We start from the raw sequence: 15215 nt of genomic DNA on the forward strand, positions 1-15215 counted from the left end.
AAAAAAAGATCTGTTTGAATACTTTAAAAGTTCACTTTGTGACATGCAGAAGTACTGCTGAAGTAGTGTTGTACTTCAGAAGCATCGAGTAACTAGAGGGGTTAACACAGTCACAGGAGACAGGGAGTGTTTAGCAGAGCCCCAGGGGGATTGTGGGGAACTTGTTTATTAGTCTGGCTGGAGCCGAAGAAAAAGGTGGTGTGTGATCTGTATTTCACAGAAGGCAAGTGAACAGAATTCAGGTCTGGAGGGAAACTAAACACGGGTCAGATAGACTCCCTGAACTAACAGTGCAGATTATTATCGGGCAGAAAGATAAGGACTGGAAGGAATCGTGTCACAGGGATCATTTCTCTCATCAAACCCTCCCCCCCTCCATCTCCATGCAGGATAAGGACTGGAAGGAATCGTGTCACAGGAATCATTTCTCTCATCAAACCCTCCCCCCTCCATCTCCATGCAGGATAAAGAATGCTGTGCACTATTGTGTCCTTCTGAAGGAAAAACCTGTGGTTGTGTATGCATAGAAATGTTCTGCAAAGAGATCTAATCTGTGCTGAATTATGCTACTGAAGAGACTGACGTTATTGTGCCTGCTTTAATAGACTGTACTGTGGTGAAGCCTGTTGTTTCAAAGAGTTAAATGGTACTGGCCGTACTTGATTAAACTCCACTGTTCAACTGTTTATGAAGACTCTTGTTAGATGTGTCTGGTCAGCAACTGAATCTATCATGTCCCTGAGAGAAGCTGCAGCCTATGGTCGCCCTGAGTAACGGTTCCCCCAAGATTCCAGCGAATTCATGAAACCCGTCTCGCCCTATCTGAACCTAGCGGCGTGCGTGTAACAACTTCTCAGCAGTTCTTTAGGTGGCAAGTTCTCTTCGCACCCACTGATAATTTTTTTTTAAGGCAGTATTTAAGCTGGGGCCAATGTTTTTTCGCTTCAGTGCTTTCCTGGGACTAAACTATCATTCTTAACTCATTAATGGGTCATCAATAGTGTTGAGCATTCCGATACTGAAATATCGGGTATCGGCCGATATTCGCGGTATCGGAATTCCGATACTTTTACAATATCGAATACCGGAATCGGAAGTTCCCATAATGCCTTCGCTCTGCAGTGTCTCTGAAGTATGACAAGCTGGATGGCAGCGCTCAGCTGAGATCCAGCCTGTCATCAGAATGCCATCCCTGCGTGGGAGAATTCTCCTGATCGTTTAAAAGCCGGCGGGCGGTAAAAAGCCGCCGGCTTTTAAACAATCACACAGCCCCATACTGCTTCCCCGCAGCCTCCCACCCCGATCCTCCGCTCCCCTCGCCACCTCCCATCCCGATCGTAAGTTAGGACCGGGCGGGGAGCGCAGCACCAAGGAGCGGGGAGCGAAGGACCCGGGCGGGGAAGCCGGCAGTGAAAAGACTTCACCGCCGGCTTTCCCGTTCTGTGCTGCGCTTTCCCGCTGGTTATTTCAAATGAACAGCTGAGGTATCAGGTGATGCTGATCAGCTGTTCATTTGAAGTAGCCGCGGTGCCCTCAGAGGGTTCACGTGAGTTCATGCTTGACTGCATTGCATGAACTCACATGAACTTTCCCACGGCCGCACAGGTCAGCCTCACCTCCCAGACGATCAGCCCGTCATGATTGGTGTGTGTGGGTGTCTGTGCGTGTGTCTGCGAGTGTGTGCGGGGTGTCTGTGCGATGTCTGCGGGTGTGTGCGATGTCTGCGGGTGTGTGCGGTGTCTGTGCGATGTGTGCGGGTGTGCGCGGTGTCTGTGCAATGTCTGCGGTGTCTGTGCGATGTCTGCGAGTGTGTGCGGTGTCTGTGCGATGTCTGCGAGTGTGTGCGGTGTCTGTGTGATGTCTGCGGGTGTGTGCGATGTCTGTGCGATGTCTGCGAGTGTGTGCGGTGTCTGTGCGATGTCTGTGGGTGTGTGCGTGCAGGCAGACATAGGCCGATGTGACACTACTACTCCCATCGGCCTATGTCTGTCCCCCGTCCACTCGTGCCAGCAGGATCAGCTCGATGGGAGCAGTAGTTCCCATCAGCCTGATCCTGCTATTTAAATTGCCCTACTGTTTCCCCAATAAATTTTAAATACATGTCATTGGTGGCCAGTGGTTACCTACAATAAATTAGTTCATACATTACCTGTCCCCGCCGATCGCCACCTAAAATAAAGTAAAAAATAAAAAACTACACCTATACTCACCTAGACACCTAATTCCCCGAAGCCATCGATCTCCTGTAATAAAATATAAAATAATAAACCACAACCTTATCCTTACCCCTCCGTAGTAGTCCACGAGTGTCCCACGAAGATCTCCAGTTCAGAGCAGCCACATAGAATGTGACCGCTCTGAACCGCTGCCGCCGCTAGAATGATGGGGCCGTAAAGCAGCCCCGTCATTGCATAAGCGGGTTCGCCGGAGTTCAGGCAGCGCTGCTCCGGTTAGCTCCTTTACGGCCCTGCTGTATCGTGAGAAATTCCCACGGTACAGCAGTGCCGTAAAGGAGGTCTCCGGAGCTGCGCTGCCTGAATGCACTCCGGTGACCTCAGTCAGGGGCTCCCGCTGCCGGGAGCAGACGTGTTCCCGGCAGCGTGAGCTTACAGCAGCCATGCACAGCTGTCACCATCTCCAGATGTGACAGCTGTGCATGGGAGATCAGCGCAGGAACGTGGACAGGTAACTATTTTTTTTTAGTAAACTAAGAATTAAATAAAATTGTGTGTTTTATTTCAAATAAATTATTTTTTTCTGGGTGTAGTGTGTTTTTTCTTTTTAACACTTTGTAGGATAGTAATGGGGGTGTCTTATAGACGCCCATCATTACTAACCTGGGCTTCATGGCAGCTGGCGCTGACATGAACCCCAACCCTATTACCCCCTGCCACCGCACCAGGGCAGCGTGGAAGAGCGAGGCTAAGTGCCAGAGTTGGCGCATCCTATGGATGCGCCATTTCTGGGGCGGCTGACGGCTGGTGTTTCTAGCCTGGGAGGGGGCCAATATTCATGGCACCCTTCCTGGGCTATTAATATCAGCCCCCAGCTGTCTGCCTAGCCTTTGCTAGCTATTAAATAGGGGGTACCCCACGTCATTTTTTTTGGGGGGGTCCCCCATTTTAATAGCTAGTAAAGGCTAGGTATTCAGCTGGGGGCTGATATTAGTAGTCTGGGAAGCTCCGTGGGTATTACCCACTTCCCAGGCTTCAAACATCTGCCCCAGCCGTCTGCTTAACCTCCGCTAGAGCCTAAAATTATGGGGGATCCCACGCCAATTTTTTTTTAAATAAATCCTTTATTTTAACACTAAATGACATTTGAGGAGTTAATAAAGATGCAGTCCCTAAATTATTATTTATTTTTTAATTAATTTTTCCCAAAAATTTTGACGTGGGCTTTGCCATATTTTTGTATGCCAGCCAGGTACAGCATCCAGCTTCTATGAACGCGCCATTTTCCGGGGTGGCTGCGGACTGTAATTTGCACCGGGGGGGGGGCAGAAAGCTTGGGCCTCCCTGCGCTGCAGATTCCATCCCCCAGCTGCCTAGTTATACCTGGCTGGACACACAAATAGGGAGAAGCCCCACATATTTTTTTTTTTAATTATTTCATGAAATTCATGAAATAATAAAGAAAAAAAGGGCTTCCCTATATTGTTGTGTCCGGCCAGGTACAAATAGGCAGCTGGTGGTTGGGCGCAGCCCGTTCCTGCCTGCTGTACCTGGCTGGACACAAATATAGTGCGAAGCCCCACGTCAATTTTTTTTTAATTATTTCAGGAAATTCATGAAATAATTAAAAAAAAATTGATGTGGGGCTTCGCCCTATATTTGTGTCCAGCCAGGTACAGCAGGCAGGAACGGGCTGCGCCCAACCACCAGCTGCCTATTTGTACCTGGCCGGACACAGCAATATAGGGAAGCCCTTTTTTTAAAAAATTATTTCATGAAATAATTTAAAAAAAATTGACGTGGGGCTTCGCAGTATATTTGTGTCCAGCCAGGTACAGCAAGCAGGAACGGGCTGCCCCCAACCACCAGCTGCCTATTTGTACCTAGTTGGACACAACAATATAGGGAAGCCCTTTTTTTCTTAATTATTTCATGAATTTCATGAAATAATTAAAAAAAAAAATACGTGGGGCTTCGCCCTATTTTTGTGTCCAGCCAGGTACAACTAGGCAGCTGGGGGCTGGAATCCGCAGCGCAGGGAGGCCCAAGCTTTCTGGGCCCCACCCGCTGCAAATTGCAGTCCGCAGCGACCCCGGAAAATGGCGCGTTCATAGAAGCGCCATCTTCTGGCGCTGTACCCAACTCATCCAGGGCCCTGGTGCGGTGGCTCACTGGGTAATAAAGGGATTAAGGCCAGCTTGGCATTATCAGCTGGCCCTAAGCCCGAAATTCATGGGGTCACGCCAATATTAGACATGACCACCATGAATTTCTAGTAAAGTATTTAAAAAAAACACAACACCCAGAAAAAAGTCCTTTAATTGAAATAAACACACAATTCTTCATTGTTCTAAATTAAACTATACTTACCGTCACGCCCATTCCAGCTGAAGCCAACGATCTCCTGCAATAAAAGAAAAATAATAAACCAACCTCATCCTTACCTTCCCATGGATCCCACGACAGCTTCAGCTCTGCTACATCGAGATGACAGGCTGGACCGCAGCAGAACGCTGCCATCCAGCCTGTCATCCCGCAGACACTGAGAATCGCAGGCATGCTTGCGCTCCACAGTGTCTCTCTGTGACGGCATCCAGATGAGCCGAGTTCATGTCCAATGAACTCGGCTCACCTCATGCACGTCACTGACAGCGTGGGAAAATTCTCCTGCACTCAGCGCTTCAGCGTGAGAATTTTCCCACGCTGTCAGTGACGTGAATGAGGTGAGGTCATGTCCAATGATTCTACATTATTCTTAGTTGTTTTACTTCATGTAGAATTAACCTACAAGGAAAGAAAGGGTTTATTTTCATTCCGATATTTGTGTCCCATTGACTTGCATTGGTTTCCGGTATCGGAATCGGCGATATCCGATACTTTTTGGGTATTGGTCCGATCCAATCCGATACGATATTTCCTGATATCGGAAGGTATCGTTCAACACTAGTCATCAATTTAAACCTCTGGAATTGGATGACCTGACATTTCACTCTTGGGAAACCACTCTTCTTATTCATAGTCATTTGAGCAAGAAGAATCGGTGACATTTAAGCTTTTTCCTGTGAAGAGACCTATTTAAGGGTATTCTGAAGCCTTATTCATTCAACATCAGGAAATAAGTAAGGGTGCCAGAGCCAGCAAAGCCTCTCTCTCTCACACATTAGGTAAAATCCAGCATCAATTTCTGTTACTATGCTCCGAGTTTGGACTCTCCCCTGCAGGTGAAGGTCCATTCTATTAGGGCTACAGCATCATCTTCGGGAGAACAAGCCTACAGTGGCTTGTGAAAGTATCCTCCCCCCCCCCCACACACACTCTGTATTTTTCGTGTTTGCTACCTCCCAACCTCGAATTTCACAGGTTTTTTTGAGGGTTAGTGTCACTTCATGTAAAGAACCTGCCTACAACTATGAACATTTGATTTTCTATTTATTATGCAGCAAACAACAAATAGGTCAAAATAGCTGAAAACTTCAGTGCGCATAACTATTCAGCCCCCTAAAGTCAGTACATTGTTAAGCCTCCTTTTGCGACAATTACAGCTGCAAGCCGCTTTGGATACGTTTCTATGAGTTTTCCACATCTCTAGTGGATTAAGGTCTGGAATTTGACTAGCCCACTCCAAAACATTTACATGTTTCCCCTTAAACGACTCGAGTGTTTCTTTAGCACACTCATGTGAAACTCTGGCCCGCAGCCCGAATCTGGCCAACAGGGTGATTATATTTGGCCCGCAACACCGGCAAAGAGCTATGTGAGGCCCAATATTCTGTATGAAGGACTATGTGAGGCCTATTATACTGTGTGGAGGACTATGTGGGGCCTATTATACTGTATGGAGCATTATATAAGGCCCATTTTACTGTATGGAGGACTATGTGGGGCCATTATTCTGTATGGAGGACTATGTGAGGCCCATTATTCTGTATGGAGGACTATATGGGGCCATTATTCTGTATGGAGGACTGTGTGGGTCCATTATACTGTGTGGAGGACTATGTGGGGCCTATTATACTGTGTGGAGGACTATGTGGGGCCATTATACTGTATAGAGGACTATGTGGGGCCTATTATACTGTATGGAGCATTATATAGGGCCCATTATACTGTATGGAGAACTATGTGGGGCCATTATACTCTATGGAGCACTATGTGGGGCCATTATTCTGTATGGAGGACTATGTGGGGTCCATTATACTGTGTTGAGGGCTGTGTTGGGATCACAGTTGGGGCATCGTACTGTGTTGAGGCCATTTGTGATTATGTGATTATTTTATTTTAAGATCTATAAATTAAAATGTACTTTGTTCGTCGGACAAACCCTTTCTGTTTGTTTCCATATGAAAAGGTTCATCGTTATATTTGATAAGGAAAAACGTCCTCAATTTAGACATTGTTTTAATAGATATCAAGTTTGGCCCGCGACTTTGTCCAAGTGTTTTATTTTGGCCTTCTGTGTATTTGAGCTTGACATCCCTGCTTTAGCAGTAAGCTTTGGGTCATTGTCTTGTTGGAAGGTGAACCTCCGTCTCAGTCTCAAATCACTGACAGACTGAAACAGGTTTTGCTCAAGCATATCCCTGTATTTCGCACCATCCATCTTCCCCTCGACTCAGACCATTTTCCTTGTCCCTGCTGCCAAAAACATCCCCACAGCATGATGCTGCCACCACCATGTTTCATTGTGGGGATGGTCTTTCATAAAGACGACCTCTATGGAGTGTACAGGTTATTGTGGTCGTATGGACAGAAGTCTCTGCTTGGGAACTCTGCAGCTCCATCAAGGTTACCTTTGGTCTATGTGCTGCCTCTCTGATTAATGCCCTTTTTACCGGATCTGAGAATTTCGGTGGGTGGCCCTCTCTTGGCAGGTTAGTTGTGGTATCATGTTCTTTCCATTTGATGATAATGGATTTGATTGTGCTCAGGGGGATCATCGGTGATTGGAATATTTTTTTTTTATAACCCAACCCTGACTTGTATTTCTCAACAACTTTGCCCCTGACTTGTTTGGAGATCTCCTTGGTCTTCATGGTGTTGTTTGGAGATCTCCTTGGTCTTCATGGTGTTGTTTGGTTAGTGGTGCCTCTTGCTTAATGGTGATGCAGCCTCTATGGCCTTTTAAAAAAGGTAAAGTGCATATACGGAAAGACATGTGATTATTATATTATTACGTGTGACACTTAGATTACACACAGGTGGACTTCCTTTTACTAAGCATGTGACTTATGAAGGTAATTGCTTGCACCAGAAAGTTTTATGGGATTCATACCAAAAGGAATAAATGCATATGCACATGCCAATTTTTAGTTATTTTATGTCATGAATTTAATTTATGCCTATATTTTACTCACTTCACTTCACCAACTTAGACTATTTAGTGCTGATACATCACACACAAATCGGATTACAAAAATATTTAAACACAGGTTGTATTGTAAAAAAAAAAAAGGTAAAAAGCCAAGGGTGTGAATTCTTTCGCAAGCCACAATATATCCCATGGGATCTAATTTGCAAAGTAGCAACGTGGTCTTCTTTTTCTACATTCATCAAGTATTATTGGATATGGCTGCCTCAGAAAGGGCAATTTTCGGGGGACAAGTATTGCAAAAGGTGCTCTAAAAAATTACCCATTGCTGTGCTTCCAAAAGACGTTTCGGAATATGGAAATTTGCTTAGCCAAAATTTCTGTTTCCTGCAGTCAAGAGGCAGCACACGTGACCTCTCTAATAAATTGATTATTGCTTGGTTTACTGGGTACATAGGGATTAAAGGTAACACAGCTGTTTATCCATTTTTAATCATTGCTAATTAATCTACGCTCTGTTCCATAAGGCTGAAGTAAACTTAATCCATTTCGGGTAAGTACATTTCCATAATTTCTTCAAATCAATTACATCCCGGTAAAAGATCTATTTCTGATATGAACAAATGTTTTGACAATAATGTTCATCCAGGCTAAATGCGCTCCCAAGAAGCCAGTGTATACTGTGGGTATATATTCTCAAAACGCTCTATATCTCTCAAGTAAATACAACGCGTTTCGACAAGATTATGTCTTCGTCAGGTATATTCTCAGACATTTTTAAGATACAACCGTTTCTTATAGGAAGCAAAAGAACAGTTTTGAGTGGGGGCTGTGTTCAACACAAAGCAGACACACCCATTCCCTTAGACATCAGTAATACTATAAAATCTAATTCAACAATCCACAAAGAATCTTAAAAGTAAAAAATATATTAGTTCATAACGTTTATGTTAAGTACTTTGTTAAAAGATATGTAAATGAATATTGTCAAAAACCTATAAAAATTACTGTCCCAAAAAAATAATACTCAGTTTCTTCCTGAAAATGATTGCAATCACAAATTCTTTGGCATTGTTCTCTTCATTTAATTTGTCTTCAATGAAAAAAACACAAAAAGAATTGTCCTAAAGCCAAATTGGATATAATTCCACACCAAACCTAGGAAAGGGGGTGGACAAAAGTATTGGCACCCTTTGAAAAATCATGTGATGCTTCTCTAATTCGTGTAATTAACAGCACCTGTAACTTACCTGTGGCACCTAACAGGTGTTGGCCATAACTAAACCACACTTGCAGCCAGTTAACATGGATTAAAGTTGACTCAACCTCTGTCCTGTGTCCTTGTGTGTACCACATTGAGCATGGAGAAAAGAAATAAGACCAAAGAACTGTCTGAGCACTTGAGAAACCAAATTGTGAGGAAGCATGAGCAATCTCAAGGCTACAAGTCCATCTCCAAAGACCTGAATGTTCCTGTGTCTTCCGTGCGCAGTGTCATCAAGAAGTTTAAAGCCCATGGCACTGTGGCTAACCTCCCTAGATGTGGACGGAAAAGAAAAATTGACGAGAGATTTCAACGCAAGATTGTGCGGATGGTGGATAAAGAACCTCGACTAACATCCAAACAAGTTCAAGCTGCCCTGCAGTCCGAGGGTACAACAGTGTCAACCCGTACTATACGTCGGCGTCTGAATGAAAAGGGACTGTATTGTAGGATGCCCAGGAAGACCCCACTTCTTACCCCGAGACATAAAAAAGCCAGGCTGGAGTTTGCCAAAACTTACCTGAGAAAGCCTAAAACGTTTTGGAAGAATGTTCTCTGGTCAGATGAGACAAAAGTAGAGCTTTTTGGGAAAAAGCATCAACATAGAGTGTACAGGAAAAAAAAAGAGGCATTCAAAGAAAAGAACACGGTCCCTACAGTCAAACATGGCGGAGGTTCCCTGATGTTTTTGGGTTGCTTTGCTGCCTCTGGCACTGGACTGCTTGACCGTGTGCATGGCATTATGAAGTCTGAAGACTACCAACAAATTTTGCAGCATAATGTAGGGCCCAGTGTGAGAAAGCTGGGTCTCCCTCAGAGGTCATGGGTCTTCCAGCAGGACAATGACCCAAAACACACTTCCAAAAGCACTATAAAATGGTTTGAGAGAAAGCACTGGAGACTTCTAAGGTGGCCAGCAATGAGTCCAGACCCGAATCCCATAGAACACCTGTGGAGAGATCTCAAAATGGCAGCTTGGAGAAGGCACCCTTCAAATATCAGGGACCTGGAGCAGTTTGCCAAAGAAGAATGGTCTACAATTCCAGCAGAGCATTGTAAGAAACTCATTGATGGTTACCGGAAGCGGTTGTCCACAGTTATTTTGGCTAAAGGTTGTGCAACCAAGTATTAGGCTGAGGGTGCCAATACTTTTGTCTGGCCCTCTTTTGGAGTTTTGTGTGAAATGATCAATGATTTGATTTTTGCTTCATTCTCTTTTGTGTTTTTTTACCTTGCAAGCAAATTAAATGAAGAGAATAATACCAAAGAATTTGTGATTGCAATCATTTTCAGGAAGAAACTGAGTATTATCTGCCAGAATTGCAGGGGTGCCAATACTTTTGGCCAGCCCTGTAAGCATTTATCTTTTTGTATGTGTGTACAGCTTGAAAGGGATGAGGGATGCCATACATACCAGGATTGGGGGGGTGAGAGGGCCACACATACCAGGATTGGGGGGTGAGGGGTCCACATATACCAGGATTGGGGAAAGAGGGGTACCAAGCATACCAGGATTGGGGGGTGAGGGGACATGAATACCTGGATGGAGGGGTACCGCACATACCAGGATTGTGGGGTGAGGGGACTATGCATACCAAGATTGTGGGGTAAGGAGATCATGCATACCAGGATGAGGGGGTGAGGGGGCCATGCTTACCATGATTGGAAGGTGATGGGACCATGCATACCAGGATTGGGGGGTGAGGGGTACCACACATACCAGAATTTGGGGGTGAGGGAACCATGCATACCAGGATTGGGGGGTGAGGGGACCATGCATACCAGGTTTGGGGGGTGAGGGGACCATGCATACCAGGATTGCGGGGTGAGGGGACCATGCATACCAGGATTGGGGGTGAGGGGTACCACACATACCAGGATTGGGGGTGAGGGGAACATGCATACCAGGATGAGGGGTACCACACATACCATTATTGGGGGATGAGGGGACCATGCATACCAGGATTGGGGGGGTGAGGGGTCCATGCATACCAGGATTGGGGGTGAGGGGTGCCATGCCTTCCAGGATTGAGGGTGAGGGGTGCCATGCATACCAGGATTGGGGTGAGGGGTGCCATGCATACCAGGATTGGGGATGAGGGATGTCATGCATACCAGGATTGGGGGTAAGGGGTGCCATGCATACCAAGATGAGGGATACCATGCATACTAGGATAGGGATGAGGGATGGGGTACCATGCATACCAGGATAGGGATGAGGAGTACCACACATACCAGGATTGGGAATGAGGGCTGCCACACATACCCAAATTGGGGGTGAGTGGTGCCATGCATACCAGGATTGAGGATGAGGGGTGCCATGCCTTCCAGGATTGGTGGTGAGGGGTGCCATGCATACCAGGATTAGGAAGTGAGGGGACCATGCATACCAGGATTGGAGGTGAGGGGACCATGCATACCAGGATTGGGGGGTGAGGGGACCATGCATACCAGGATTGGGGGGTGAGGGGTGCCATGCACACCAGGTTTCTGGGATGAGGAGGCCACACATACCAGAATTGGGATGAGGGGTACCATACATACCAGGATAGGGAGGAGGGATGGGGTACCATGCATACCAGGATAGGGATGAGGAGTACCACACATACCAGGATTGGGAATGAGGGGTGCCACACATACCACAATTGGGGGTGAGTGGTGCCATGCATACCAGGATTGGGGATGAGGGGTGCCATGCCTTCCAGGATTGAGGGTGAGGGGTGCCATGCATACCAGGATTGGGGGTGAGGGGTGCCATGCATACCAGGATTGGGGATGAGGGGTGCCATGCATACCAGGATTGGGGATGAGTGGTGCCATGCATACCAGGATTCGGATGAGGGGTCATGCATACCAGGATGGGGGTGAGGGGTGCCATGCATACCAGGATGAGGGATACCATACATACCAGGATAGGGATGAGGGATGGGGTACCATGCATACCAGGATAGGGATGAGGAGTACCACACATACCAGGATTGGGAATGAGGGTTGCCACATATACCAAAATTGGGGGTGAGTGGGCCATGCATACCAGGATTGGGGATGATGGGTGCCATGCCTTCCAGGATTGGGTGTGAGGGGTGCCATGCATACCAGGATTGGGGGGTGAGGGGACCATGCATACCAGGATGAGTGGTACCACACATACCATTATTGGTGGATGAGGGGACCATGCATACCAGGATTGGGGGGGGGGTGAGGGGACCATGCATACCAGGATTGGGAGGTGAGGGGACCATGCATGCCAGGATTGGGAGGTGAGGGGACCATGCATACCAGGTTTCTGGGATGAGGAGGCCATACATACCAGAATTGGGATGAGGGGTACAATGCATACCAGAATGAGGGATGGGATGCTATGAATACCAGGATGAGGGGTACCATACATACCAGAATAGAGGATGAAGGGTGCCATGCATACCAGGATTGGGGATGAAGGGTGCCATGCATACCAGGATTGGGGATGAGGGGTGCCATGCATACCAGGATTGGGGATGAGGGGTGCCATGCATACCAGGATTGGGGATGAGGAGTGCCATGCATACCAGAATTTGGGATGAGGGGTGCCATGCATACCAGGATGTGGATGAGGGGTCCATACATACCAGGATGAGGGATACCATACATACTAGGATAGGAATGAGGGATGGGGTACCATGCATACCAGGATAGGGATGATGAGTACCACACATACCAGGATTGTGAATGAGGGTTGCCATGCATACCAGGATTGGGGGACAGGGGTGCCATGCCTTCCAGGATTGAGAGTGAGGGGTGCCATGCATACCAGGATTGGGGTGAGGGGTGCCATGCATACCAGGATTGGGGATGAGGGGTGCCATGCATACCAGGATTGGGGATGAGTGGTGCCATGCATACCAGGATTCGGATGAGGGGCCATGCATACCAGGATGGGGGTGAGGGGTGCCATGCATACCAGGATGAGGGATACAATACATACCAGGATAGGGATGAGGGATGGGGTACCATGCATACCAGGATAGAGATGAGGAGTACCACACATACCAGGATTGGGAATGAGGGGTGCCTCACATACCAAGATTGGGGGTGAGTGGTGCCATGCATACCAGGATAGGGGATGAGGGGTGCCATGCCTTCCAGGATTGGGGGTGAGGGGTGCCATGCATACCAGGATTGGGGGTGAGGGGTGCCATGCATACCTGGATTGGGGGTGAGGGGTGCCATGCATACCAGGATTGAGAGTGAGGGGTGCCATGCATTCCAGGATTGGGGGTGAAGGGTGCCATGCATTCCAGGATAGGGATGAGGGGTGCCATGCATTACAGGATAGGGATGAGGGGTGCCATGCATACCAGGATAGGGATGAGGGGTGCCATGCATTACAGGATAGGGATGAGGGGTGTCATGCATACCAAGATAGGGATGAGGGGTGCCATGCATACCAGGATAGGATGGTGGAGACAGGATGGGGGCAGTACAAATACCAGGAGGGGGGCAGCACATACCAGCATGGGAGACCATATACCAATAAAAATGCTCACCACCCGGGAATAGAACGGGTTCAATAGCTAGTTATAAATATTCACATTACTGCTATATTCTACACTTAGATTGGTGTGCTCTCTGTCTATCTTTCTCTCTTTTTTGTGGAGATATGACCAAATGTTAAAATCATATGTAAACACAGGTCCTGCAAAAAAATACTCATGTTGTTTCAGCTTCCAATCTTCACCCTTATTTTCTATATTTTTCATAGATGACCAAAACTGTCACAAGAAACATTTACATGAAAAAAGTGAGAAACTTTTAGAGAACCAACCTCCAGGATGTCACCAGGGACAGGAAAGTTTTTCATTCTGTGCACGTTATGTGAACCTCATGATAGTTTCGATTAATAACTTCAGACAACGATCAGAGAATGAGCTCATAGAAACCGGGATAAAACATGAGCAATATTTAAAGAAAACCCAAAATGTACTGCTGCGTATTTCCCACAACAAATTATTCCGCTGGTGTCACCGATCCAGAGTTGTGCCCCATATGGTAATGGTGAGCGGAGTGCCCGGTGTAGGGAAGACCACCCTGATGCAGAAGTTTGTCTATGACTGGGTGAGGGGCGATCTCTACCAAAGATTCTCCTTTGTCTTTTTCTTCAAATTCCGGGAACTGAACAGACTGGATAATGTTAGTCTGGAGACCCTGATCCTTCATCAGTACCCATATCTGGAGCAGCAGCTCGGGAACATCTTACAAGATCCAGAGAAACTTCTCTTTATATTTGATGGCTTAGATGAAAGTCTTCATACAATGGATTTCACATCCCATCACTTGTGCTCTCATCCTAAACTGCCCGAACCTTGTGGTCAGATTGTCGTTAGTTTGGTGAGAAAGTCTCTTCTGAATGGTTGTTCTGTTTTGATGACAAGTCGCCCAACCAGACTGGCATCTATAGATTGTAGTGTTTTTCAGCGGGTAGTAGAAATCACTGGATTTTTTCCAGAAGAACGACAGATGTACTTTGAAAACTTCTTCTCTAACCCTGAACTGGCAGAAAGGGCTTTCAAGTACGTGAAGCAGAATGAGACATTGTACACGTTCTGTTACCTCCCGTCCTACTGCTGGATCATCTGTACGGTATTATCCAGGAGCTTCCAGCCCACAAGTAGTGATCAGCCGGTGTCATTATTACCCAAAACTGTGACACAACTCTTTGCCATATTTATCGCCAACATCCTGTCCAATCACAGTCTGCACAAAAGTGATGCTCAGCAGATCCTGCGGTCCATCGGGTGGATGGCAGAACGTGGGGTGATGAACCACAGGGTTATTTTTGATGACAAAGATCTGGATTCTTTCCATGTGGACAAGAAGTCGAAGCTTTTATCAAGTTTTCTGATGGAATCGGAGGAATCTGTCACCTATTCCTTCCTTCATCTCACTGTGCAGGAATTCTTCTCCGCCTTGGTGCATTATGTGGATTATTCTGAAAAGGTACAGAAATCACTTAAAGAAGCCAAAACACATTCTGATGGACGTGGAGAAATATTCCTCCGGTTCCTGTGTGGTCTATCAGACAGCTCTACCAGGTCAGCGCTTACGGGATATCTGGACCAACAAGCAGCTCAGACCTCCAGAGATGTCATCACTTGGGTGAAGGAGTTCATTCTAGAGCAACAGAGACTGGTGGAAAGTGCAAACAACAAGCGATGTCTTCTCAATATGTTTTTCTATCTATTTGAAACCCGTAATAAGGCTCTAACACTGGAATCGTTGAAATCAAACAGAAGTTTTGACCTTTCGTATGTTCATATGTCATCTCTAGACTGCACGGTGTTGGGATTTATCCTGGAGACCTGCACAAATATAGAAGAACTCAATCTCTCTGGATGTTCCTTAGACACTGAAGGATTGGAGAGACTTGCACCAGGCTTACATAACCTGCAGAATCTGAGGTAAAATATTTATTCTATTTCATCTTTACGTT

At 46.5% G+C, this 15215-nt stretch overlaps 1 protein-coding gene across 2 annotated transcripts in view; it reads left to right on the forward strand.

Moving 5' to 3' along the window:
• Positions 1 to 15215, forward strand: part of LOC141153973 (NACHT, LRR and PYD domains-containing protein 3-like) — a 178229-nt gene that overhangs the window by 46817 nt on the left and 116197 nt on the right. For both annotated transcript variants that reach the window (XM_073639302.1, XM_073639301.1), the window contains exon 5: positions 13488 to 15183. In XM_073639302.1, the coding sequence (XP_073495403.1) occupies positions 13488 to 15183 (1696 nt within the window). The remainder of the gene's footprint in view (positions 1 to 13487; positions 15184 to 15215) is intronic.

The sequence above is a fragment of the Phyllobates terribilis genome, unplaced genomic scaffold (assembly GCF_046119375.1).
Source record: "Phyllobates terribilis strain yellow unplaced genomic scaffold, ASM4611937v1 Scaffold_7__3_contigs__length_470593459, whole genome shotgun sequence".
Lineage (NCBI taxonomy): Eukaryota > Metazoa > Chordata > Amphibia > Anura > Dendrobatidae > Phyllobates > Phyllobates terribilis.